Source organism: Sinocyclocheilus anshuiensis, unplaced genomic scaffold, assembly GCF_001515605.1.
Source record: "Sinocyclocheilus anshuiensis isolate Anshui unplaced genomic scaffold, SAMN03320099.WGS_v1.1 scaffold63, whole genome shotgun sequence".
NCBI lineage: Eukaryota > Metazoa > Chordata > Actinopteri > Cypriniformes > Cyprinidae > Sinocyclocheilus > Sinocyclocheilus anshuiensis.
Genome location: NW_015552625.1, coordinates 5,060,319 through 5,071,907, shown reverse-complemented (window position 1 = coordinate 5,071,907; position 11,589 = coordinate 5,060,319). Strand labels below are relative to the sequence as shown.

Here is an 11,589-nt window from a genome sequence, read left to right as displayed (position 1 = left end):
ACGATTTGATAGGTGAAACAACAAACAGCCACCCACAAATAGTCTATAAACAAAGCATCAGGCTGTCTTTGAGTTCACATGAACAATGGTTAAAGTTACTCGTCGTCAGGCTACAGAAGAATACCATAATTCCTCCGTTCAATTAGGCCTAAGACATCGAGAGTCACGCAGACCTATAACAACCCAGCCACAACACATAATTGCGAATAACATGCCTTACCTTAACACATAATCAACCACAGAGTCCAACGTTTATATTTTTTCTACGAATCTTTGAGTTAACATGTACTAAACATGAGTGGAATTTGCACCGCAGCACCCCCACACCTTGATGCTCATGACAAGAGTAGCATGTATAGTTATCTTTATTGAAGTGAATTACGTTTAATTCGCCGTCATGCATGAATTATTATTTTTGCAATTTTACACATAATAATCCACGATGTTCACATTACACAAAACTGAAATTGCACGTCAAAATAACACATTGTCAATATTTTTTGAGACCCCCCAAAATTTCACAAATCACGTTTTCAGGGGAGCCCATGTCTTATTAAGGGGAGCTGAGCTCCCCCTAGCTCCCCCGTAGTTCGCACCCTGACTGTAGATTAGTATGATGTATTGGAAGTGCTTGATGTTCATAGTACATTAGATTATACAGGTTTCAGAAATCTGTGTTGCAGGGTTTAAGGGTTGATATGTGTGATGTTTATTCACACACATCATTCCAAATTTATTTTCATTCCAAAACCTGGAATGACACAACTGGGCTTTTCAGACTGTAAATGGGTAATTCTTTATCTCTTGCTCTATTGTTTTTTAAAGAATTCTCACTGTACATTTATAAACTTTGGTTAATGTTATTTTTGCATATTTATGAAGTTAATAATGTTGACTGGACAAGCACACAACTTGCTTGTCCATCTGTGATATTTTCACAACTAAAACGATAACAGCATGACTCAAGAAACAAGTTTCTGTGATTGTACAAAGTACATGAGTTTGTCTGTGGCTAAACAACTTGCTGTAATATTCCAACACTACATTATTTAACACTTCAGGCCAGGGTGAATTGGACAGTGATGACTGACAGCTCCTCATTTGATTGCAGGTAATGGTGTAGTCATTCACCTGCCGGGTCTCTTCGAGGAGGCTGAGAAGAATGTGCGGAAAGGAAAAGGTTTTTTTAACTGTTTTTGTGCCCTTGGGCTGTATGATTAATTATTAGTGAGTATTCACAGGAGTCTAACTGTGAGTTTGCTCGCAGGTCTGGAAGGCTGGGAGAACAGGCTCATCATCTCTGACCGTGCACACATCGGTAGGCTGATGGCTCTCATGACATATTAACACCATCATATCCCAAAATTACATTCACAGCTGCAAACAGCAAAATTTGACTTTATATGGTTATAAAGGAAAAACAGTAATATTGTAAAATATTATTGCAATTTAAAATGACTGTTTTCTATTTTAATATATTTAGAAATATTACTTATTTGCAATGATGGCAAAACTGAATTGTCTGCATTTTAGTCCAGTCTTCAGGGTCACATGATCCTTCAGAAATCATTATATTATGTTGATTTGCTGCTCAAAAAACATATATTTTTATCAGTGTTGAAAAAAAAAAACAATTCTGCTGCTTACTATTTTTGTGGAAACTGATACCGTTTTTTTTTTCAGTATACTTTAAAAATAAAGTTCAAACCACATTTATTTGAAATAGAAAACTTTTGTAACATAAATGTCTTTATTTTTTGGTGACCAAAAAAACATGGTGACCAAAAAAACTTTTGATCAGTTTAATGCATCCTTTTGAATGGTAGTGTTGTGTATGTAACTTAAGCCAAATGAATGCATTGATATACAGTGGTGTGAAAAAGTGTTGGCCCCCTTCCTGATTTCTTATTTTTTTGCATGTTTGTCACACTTTAATGTTTCAGATCATCAAACAAATTTAAATATTAGTCAAAGATAACACAAGTAAACACAACATGCAGTTTTTAAATGAAGGTTTTTATTATTAAGGGAAAACAAAATCCCAAACTACATGGCAAAAAATCCTGAAGGAGAATGTCCGGCCATCTGTTTGTGACCTCAAGCTGAAGCGAACTTGGGTTCTGCAGCAGGACAATGATCCAAAACACACCAGCAAGTCCACCTCTGAATGGCTGAAGAAAAACAAAATGAAGACTTTGGAGTGGCCTAGTCAAAGACCTGACCTGAATCCTATTGAGATACTGTGGCATGACCTTAAAAAGGCGGTTCATGCTCGAAAACCCTCCAGTGTGGCTGAATTACAACAATACTGCATAGATGAGTGGACCAAAATTCCTCCACAGCACTGTAACAGACTCATTGCAAGTTATCGCAAACGCTTGATTGCAGTTGTTGCTGCTAAGGGTGGCCCAACCAGTTATTAGGTTTAGGGGGCAAACACTTTTTCACACAGGGCCATGTAGTTTTGGATTTTGTTTTCCCTTAATAATAAAAACCTTCATTTAAAAACTGCATGTTGTGTTCACTTGTATTATCTTTTACTAATATTTAAATTTGTTTGATGATCTGAAACATTAAAGTGTGACAAACTTGGAAAAAAAATAAGAAATCAGGAAGGGGGCCAACACTTTTTCACACCACTGTACATTAAGTACATTGGGTGTTCTGGATTTGGAGATATTTTTTACAACAAAAATGGTCAAGAATTGTTATTTGGTAAAAAAAACAAAAACACAATACAGTAGGTATTATTACAGTTCTTGCAAGACACTTTATTGACGCCCCTCTAACATGCTGGTAATATTTCTCACAGTAATGTCTGTTTTTTTAAATATGAAATTTATGATCAAATTTTGAAAACCTCCATATTCATAAAATCCTGAACCTAAATCTTTAACACTGTTCTTTTTATGCCTTGCAAGCACTGCTGTTCCCTTCAGGAACTGCAAATCTAGCTAGCCATAATAGCTTAATATCAATAATAATATTTAATTAATCCATTAAAATGTTGTTTGATGCATCAATACATTTTTACTCATCTTTTTTTTTTTGTGTGTGTGTTTGTTATGCTATGCTTTTAGCTTTTGGGATTTGAAGTAGGCAGATACTGCTCTCAAATGTAACATAATCAAAGAGTCTAATGGAGAATAATGGTTTGTGTTTGAATTATTAGGCTGATGATACAACTTTTTGAGCAATTTTGTCGGGCAACTTTTTTTGAGCAGTGATGCTTGGGCACTTTTCCACTGAGAATGGGTAACAGATTTCTGTCTGGATATTTTAGATCGGTTGTGGGCCCTGTGTCTCACCTGGTTGCCCGTTGATGCCAACATTAACCAAAGTTGGCCAGCAACATTGCTCAAAAAGTTGCCCCGTGTATCATCAGCCTTATGCCTTTAGACTATTGTTGTAATTCTAGATTCTCAGGAGTGGTTATAATGAAAGGACACAGGATCAATTGTAGTCAACCCAAGTGTTGTTATGGTGACCTGCTTTGGCATGTTGGGTTCAGAGCTCAGAGAGATGAGTTGTCTCACTGTAATGTATACACTCTCCTGCCTCTAGTGTTTGATTTCCATCAAGCTGTGGATGGAGTCCAGGAACAGGAGAGGCAACAGCAAGCTGGCAAAAAGTAAAAACCTTGCTTTATGCACACGCATACAACACGCTAGCAACATGTTATGACATGAGTTCATAACAAAAGAAAAAATACTTTGAGAGATTAACTTTAGTCATGTGTATTGGTGGCTTTTCTAACCCCTCGGGTTGATCTTAGTAATTGACTTTCGGTCCTAAGTTCTTTTATGTGAAATGTGAAGTTTATATGTATATCTGCAAAAAGAAAACATTTTATACTCTTAATAACATAACATTCAATATATGACAAATAAAATAAATTAAATATTAAATGTAATATTGGCTAAATCTGGCATTAAATTTAAGAATCTGAAGTTCAGATTAATATTTCATAGTCCCTCTCACATTAAAACATTGTGAAATTAAAATGTAGTGTACAAATAAATGATTATGTACATCAATAATGATTCATTCAATGGCTTTTAGTTAGTTGTACACTACTGTTCAAAAGTTTGTGGTCTGTAAGATTTTTTTTGATGTTTTTGATGTCAAAGATGTTTTTGAAAGTAGTCTCTTATGCTCACCAAGGCTGCATTTAATTGATTAAAAATACAGTAAAAACAGTAATTTTGTGAAATATTTTTACAATTTTACAATTTTTAAAATAAGTATTTTTTATTTCAATATATTATAAATGTTATTTTTTCCTGTGATGCAAAGCTGAATTTTCTGCAGTCTTTACTCCAGTCTTCAGTGTCACATGATCCTTTAGATATCATTTTTTAGATATCATATCATATATCATACTGGTAAAAAATGTATAGCCTGAATGCACTGTAAGTCGCTTTGGATAAAAGTGTCTGCTAAATGCATAAATTTATTAAATTTAATTAATTAATTAATTAATTTTAATATGCTGATTTGCTGCTCAAGAATCATTTATTATTATCCATGTTGAAAATGTTATTGTCAGTATTCATAATGAAGTTGTGCTCTTTATTATTTTTCTAAAACTGATAGATTTTCAGGATTCTATAATGAATAAAAAGCTCAAAAGAACGGCATTTCTTTATTTTAGTAAAGACATTATAAATGTCTTTACTCTCACTTTTCATCAGTTAAAGTGTTGAATAAAAATGTGTATGTAAACAAAATTACACTTAATTTTATACAATATTGTATGTAACAGGTTCACTTCTCTATGTCTATGTCCACTTAGGGGGCCCTGAATAAGGGTTGCAGACCCCTCTTTTAAAGCAACCAACATGGGAAAAAAAGTGTCTATCTAATGCATGTGAATATCACTCACGAGTCTCACCTTCTTTCTGTTTCACCACCTAGTTTAGGAACAACTAAAAAAGGAATCGGTCCCGTGTACTCCGCCAAAGCAGCTCGCAGTGGCCTGAGGATATGTGACCTTCTGGCTGACTTTCAGGAGTTCTCAGAGAGGTCAGGGTGTGCTTACCTGTTCCAATGAGCTTGACAACTCAACTATCTTACCCATTCATGCCACATTTCCATAGACTGTGTTAAGCCTCACCCTCTGTAAAAACACTTAATCCAGGTCTTAATCCAACAGAAACAATGGAAGAGCAACTGATCTATCACAGTGTCAGCTGAGCAGTCTCATGTCTTATTTCACAGATTTAAACATTTGGCCTCACAGTATAAGTCTATGTACCCTTCACTGGAGATTGATGTGGATGGGGAACTTGAGAAACTCAAGGTGAGAAGCTTAGATGTCACACCAGTTAATTCCGTAGGTTAGGTTTACAAGATTTTATAGGACTTGGATAAGAGTTAGAGATGCACAACATATCAGTTATCATATAATGTTAACTTTTTTAAATACATTTATTAATTACTGTATTCATAAAAGTAACATCTGTTGTGACACACGGACAACAAGGGTTACCACACTTTCTGACATTGTTTTTTCAGACATATGTAGACAGGATAAAGCCCATGGTGAGAGATGGAGTCTTCTTCATGTATGAGGCGCTACATGGGCCTTCAAAAAAGATTCTGGTGGAAGGTGCCAATGCTGCCTTGCTGGACATAGACTTTGGTGAGTAATGGATACACCGAAACACATTGTACATACCATTCCCAGACCATGTGTAATATAAGATTATGCAATGTGCTAACCAGCTGATTCCCATTTGTGAACTTCTGGGAAAGTCCTCCCATATTAGTTAAGTCCTGTGAACTATCAACAATAATAAGTCTACAAGTCAATAATACAGTCTCACACATTTTATTTTATTTCATGTTATGATTTTTTTTTTTATCCATCATTTTAAAACATAGTTCCTACTATTTTTTATGGTTGAATGATTTATGTATTGTGTAATAAAAAAAAAAAAAAAATTTGACATTGATAGATGTAGATGCTTATTACTCTACATAATAAAAATAACAGTCATTACATTCTCTACAGCTTTACTAACACTTCAGTCACTTTTAAATTCTATTTGTTTAATTCATTGTATTTAAATTTTCTTAATATATTATTTTTATCATTTAATTTTTTTATTATAATAGGTTTAGCTTTGCTTTAATTTATTTTTCACTATGTAAAAAAAATCATTTGTCATTTGATTTTAAGCAGTGTTGTGTGCCTCTAACTTTTTACAATTAAATATAGGCGTTGACAGACGCAAAGGTCTATTATTGTACATACAGTCATGAAAATAACCCTGACATTGCCTAAAGCTTCACTAACACTTCACTGGCACGCAGCGCTGATCTGACGCTTTTGTTTAGGGACATATCCGTTCGTGACTTCCTCAAACTGCACCGTGGGAGGGGTGTGTACGGGTCTGGGCATGCCACCCCAGAACGTGGGTGAAGTCTATGGAGTTGTCAAAACCTACACCACGAGAGTTGGGATTGGAGCTTTCCCTACAGAACAGAACAACGTAAGCAGCTGCTTAACTTCCTCTTTTGTTTTCGCATTGTTTGGATGAGCTCGCACTACTGTTTATATTCTGGTGCATTCAGTGTTGTGAGTGTTTTGGCAGTAATGACCCTGACTTTAGTCGAGCACGATTATTGTTATGGATAGATTTGAACAGGAATAATGAGGCTGGAGGAACAGAGCAGTCAGTATTCTGTCACACTACATGACAATGAATACATTGTGTATGAGACATTTAGGATTTCCTATTCATAATGTGCTTTACAGTGACTTAACACGTGCTTATACATAATAATAGCAGGCTTTTCAAGATCAAGGAAATCCTGGAACTATTAGGATTCTACAGTGGAAATTAATAAAATTGTGGGAAAGACATGAAGAAGTCTAAATGGTGTAGTTTTTAGTTCAAATGTATGGTCACACTTGTACATAGCAATACATAGTGTCTTTAACAAAATAAAAGTTAAAAGAAAACATATTAAATATTACAGAAATTAAAGGGTTTATATGATGTTGCTAAAAAGAACATTATTTTGTGTATTTGGTGTAATGAAATGTGTTTATGCGGTTTAAGGTTAAAAAAAAAACCACATTATTTTCCACATACTGTACATTATTGTTTCTCCTCTATGCCCCGCCTTTCTGAAACGCGTCGATTTTTACAAAGCTCATCTGGCTGAATACCTCAAGCGTGTGACGGAAATGTTACACCCCTTAACATACCGTGATGCCATCTCCCAGCACGACGAGACAAAACCAATAAAACCCATTATAAACGAGGCATTTGTTGCATCCAGTGGGGACATAATTACTGATTATAATGACTTATACTGTCTTTTTAGGCGTTGCGTTGCATCGCGCCGCGTAAACATAAAACCATGTCTGCATTTGTGATCGGAGAAATGACAAACTACAAGCGCTACTCTACACTGCTCAAAACTCGCGTTTGAATCATCAGTGGCAAATCCTTTAAATATGAAAACGTACTTGCAGACTGCGAGTCAGAACAGCCGGCATTGTAGTCTACTCTCCCAGGATCAGGAAACAGTCCTCCATAAAATGTGCTGCACACATCTGAATATTTGGGTTGAACTGTTCTGGAACAGCATTGTAAATTCAACTTAACCACTGATTTGTAGTCGAGTCCTCTTTTGGAAGGCCAAACAAAGTAGTTTCGCTTTACGTAGACATGTGGGGGCGTGTTAGAACGAGCCTTTTTAGGTAGGCGTGGTTGACTCTTAACTTTTATAAAGAATATCTCTTTGGATTTGAGACTTTAGTCTTTGCAACTTTACAGATCTTCTTTATGCACCAAGAGCTTGTAACACTCCCAAGAGAAAGGAAAAATTTTCATCGCATCATATGACCCCTTTAAATGCAGATGGGGTTACTGCAGGTGTTTTTCAATTATAAACACAATGTAAAAACATGCATGTAGACAATAAGTGCATTGTATCATAATTATATTTGAAATGTCAGTACATAGTATGATTTATATTAAAACACATAATATAAAGTCAGTCTAAATATAATTCTACTAGAAATTGCTCTTACACTTCAAACACTTTGAGTTTTCAGTTTTAAAATGGCTCCATCTAGTGGGAAGAAGGTTTTTTAGACAATAGTAATGTAGACTTCATAATTCAAATTGTCAAATAATGCTGCTAATACAGTAGTATCATATAGCTCATATTGTTTTTTTTTTAGTTTAGTTTATTAAATAGGGTTAGTGAACATTAATAAACTTTACTGTAAATACACCAGGGTGAGTCAAAGGCTTTTTCTTCTATAGTGCCTGGATAGAATGCTACATAGTCATCCCTAAAATTGCAAATTATTAAAATTGTCATTAAAAAGCTTGACTGTTTAACCCATTCATTGCAAATATTAAGATACCTGTACACATACTGTAATACACAAAGGAATTAAATGTTGCGCTTTGCATACTGTACTTCTGCATAGGAAATTGGAGAGCTCTTGCAGAGGAGAGGCAAGGAAGTGGGCGTGACCACAGGTCGCAAAAGGAGATGTGGTTGGCTGGATCTGGTGCTTATCAAATACGCCCACATGATTAATGGCTTCACAGCGTGAGTGTTCAGATATGACTCCTTTGGTTTCTGTATTTGTGCTCTATAAAATACTGTTTTCTTATATGCATCCTTCTATATGTCTGTTTAGCTTAGCTCTCACCAAACTTGACATCTTAGATGTGCTTCCTGAGATCAAAGTTGGTGTGGCATACAAAGTAGATGGTGAAATCATCCCACATTTTCCAGGTAAGCAGCACTTTTCCCATATCACACAAGTAGATTTAATCAAATCTAGTGTAGTTCAATATCATACATGTTTCCCAGCAAACCAAGAGGTGCTACAGAAGGTTGAAGTGCAGTACGAGACTCTGCCAGGCTGGAAAACAGACACGTCTGCTGCCAGGACCTTTGAAGAGCTTCCAGAAAATGCACAGAAATACGCCTGCTACATTGAAGATCACTTGGGTGTGCCTGGTAAGACTTTAAAGGGATAGTTCTTCCAAAAATTAACATTTTGTCATTTACTCATTGTCATGTCATTCCAAACTTGTATGACTTTCCTTCTGCTGTGAAACGTAAAAGATATTTTGAACAATGTCAGTAACCAAACAGTTGGAACAAAAAATGTGGAACACAATGTGCAACAAAAAATAATATGGAAGTAAATGGTTACCAAAAAATAAAGTCATACAGCTTTGGAATGACATGAAGGTGAGGGTAGACTGTCACTATAACTTTAAGTTGTTCTTGTAAGCCTGATCGTTTAAAATGCAGTTGGGTTGTTTTACTACAGCGATCCTAATGACTTGTTCCATCTTTGCTTTAGTAAAGTGGATTGGTGTTGGGAAGTCGCGGGAATCAATGATCCAGCTCTTTTAAGAGGCTGCTCGGCTTGCATGTAGCACTGGCTGGATTACGCTCTGGACTCGGGGACGGAAAGTTGCCTCATATGTTTCTTTTCCCACCTCACTTTAGTTTCTCCATGGCAAGAACATAATTTTGTATCACTCAGATCATCCTACAGCCCTCTGAAATTGAATATTTGCCATATATAATGGCATTCTTGTGGTAAATCAAAAAGGGCTTTTCAACTAGTTATTTTTTGTAATCATTTAACTGTTTCTCATCAGCTTTACATAATTCTCCTCTGGTATTTTGAGCTCTCTTAAGCTCAATATCTCCATCTTGAGTCCATATGCTGTACATGTGCTACTACACTGTAAAAAAAATTCCGTAAAATTTACGGTAAAAAACCGGCAGCTGTGGTTGCCGGAATTTTACCGTAAAAAATACGGTAGCAACGTTTTAGGTTTTAACTTAAATTTACAGTTAAATACCGTAATTTCATTAACTGATATAATGTTAATATACCAACCTATTGAAGTACTGAAATCTGTTTTGTACCTTTGTAATACACAGATAACCACCAAATGCAGGTGGTGATGAGAAAGTCACATGATGAACCAAAGCCCATCACAAGCAGCTTTTAAATAATAACATATATAGAAGGTGCACAGTGTCATTCACACAAACACCAAACACCATCATGGTAATACACATGAAACTGAAATAATGCAATAAACATTCCTTTAACAACATTAGGTGTAACACACAACCCTAATATACAAAACTGATAAGAAAAAACTAAGAAGAAACATAGTTATTTCAACAAAAAAAAACATCAAATTTGAAATGTAACGCAGGGAATTCTGGGAATGTCAATTTACGGTTATTCACTGTAAATTATACAGTCTTTTTCACTTCCAAAAACGGTATACTACCGTAAAATTAATGTCCAATACATGTAATGTCCAATACAGTTTTTCACCGTATATAGTAGGGGAATTTACCGTTAACCATTTAACAGGTTTTTACTGTAGCATTTTTACAGTCTTTTACCGTTAAATTCACGGTCATTTTTTACAGTGTAGTTCAAACAGGCATCAGTAGTGATGTATATTGTTGTTAGATATCAATTTTTCACACAGATTGGGTAAAACGGTTACTTATACATGTTATATTTAATGTTCTTTCTTTGTTTTATCATACAAGTGTGTATTACCACACTTTGTCCTTGTTTTAAATGGACTCACTCAAGTCGACTTCATTTAAACATACGGTTTTTAAAAGACAATTTAAATGTTTCTTTACCAGGTGCATAAAAACTTTCTGATTCTGAATACGAATTATGTACAATACAGCCTCAAAATGTAATACGATTACAGTGGGTGTTTTCTGTTTTTTCTAAAAATAGAAGCAAAACCGTTTATGGAAGCATCTTTAAATTTGAATCTATTTAATTTGCTCTAAAAAATAGTATATAATTCAAATGTGCCTCAAGAAGCATATACTATTATACAGGTCGGGGTTTTGATTCCATTGAATGCATGTAAACGTTTGCACAGTCCTCAGATGTTTATTGTTCAACTGTACAACTTTATGCCACAAGCGTATTAAAGCCACTTTAATGATCAGTAATGAGATATCAGTTAACTTGCCTTTCAAAATAGATTGTCAAAGTATAGATCCTTAAGACGTTTGTGTGAATTCAGACACCACCTCAGGATGTACGACTCTGTTTAGCCAGTAAAACACACTGATGTTTGAACTTCTTCTGTGGTTGCTAGCTGCTGCAGGAGGTCGTCTGCTTTTCTGACCTCCAGTAGCACATTTACAGAACCTTTACATGTTAGAAATGATCTAAACAGAGCTTGCCTATTTAAATATATGACTGGGTTGTTTCAGAAACCCAGAGTTGCTTCTTCTGTTTTGTCTCACCCTCAGTACTGCACCTTCCCATACATAAGTAATGTAGGATAAAGTGTGCCTTGTTAATACAGATGAACAATGAAACTTGAAAACTAATCCTTCGTCTGATTGAGCTTTTATTGAGAAACCTCCTTTAGCTTTTTCGAGGGCATTAGTGTCATTGCCATTTGCCAAGTATACATGCATCCAAAGAAGTATCTTAATGGATAAATGAATGCTGTGATATAAAGAGCCTTTGTACATGACCCAGAATGATAACGCTTTCTTTTTCAGATTGATGATGGTGTGATGCTT

At 35.3% G+C, this 11,589-nt stretch overlaps 1 protein-coding gene across 1 annotated transcript in view; it reads left to right on the top strand.

Moving 5' to 3' along the window:
• The window catches only part of adss2 (adenylosuccinate synthase 2), a 20,427-nt gene extending 10,635 nt beyond the window's left edge, over nucleotides 1-9,792 (top strand). The window contains exons 3-13 of the mRNA XM_016457913.1: nucleotides 1,112-1,180; nucleotides 1,268-1,318; nucleotides 3,565-3,631; nucleotides 4,918-5,025; nucleotides 5,221-5,302; nucleotides 5,518-5,644; nucleotides 6,343-6,497; nucleotides 8,459-8,583; nucleotides 8,675-8,772; nucleotides 8,851-9,000; nucleotides 9,353-9,792. Coding sequence (XP_016313399.1) covers nucleotides 1,112-1,180; nucleotides 1,268-1,318; nucleotides 3,565-3,631; nucleotides 4,918-5,025; nucleotides 5,221-5,302; nucleotides 5,518-5,644; nucleotides 6,343-6,497; nucleotides 8,459-8,583; nucleotides 8,675-8,772; nucleotides 8,851-9,000; nucleotides 9,353-9,405 — 1,085 coding nt within the window. The 3' untranslated portion in view covers nucleotides 9,406-9,792. The remainder of the gene's footprint in view (nucleotides 1-1,111; nucleotides 1,181-1,267; nucleotides 1,319-3,564; nucleotides 3,632-4,917; nucleotides 5,026-5,220; nucleotides 5,303-5,517; nucleotides 5,645-6,342; nucleotides 6,498-8,458; nucleotides 8,584-8,674; nucleotides 8,773-8,850; nucleotides 9,001-9,352) is intronic.
• The last annotated feature ends 1,797 nt before the right edge of the window (nucleotides 9,793-11,589 follow it).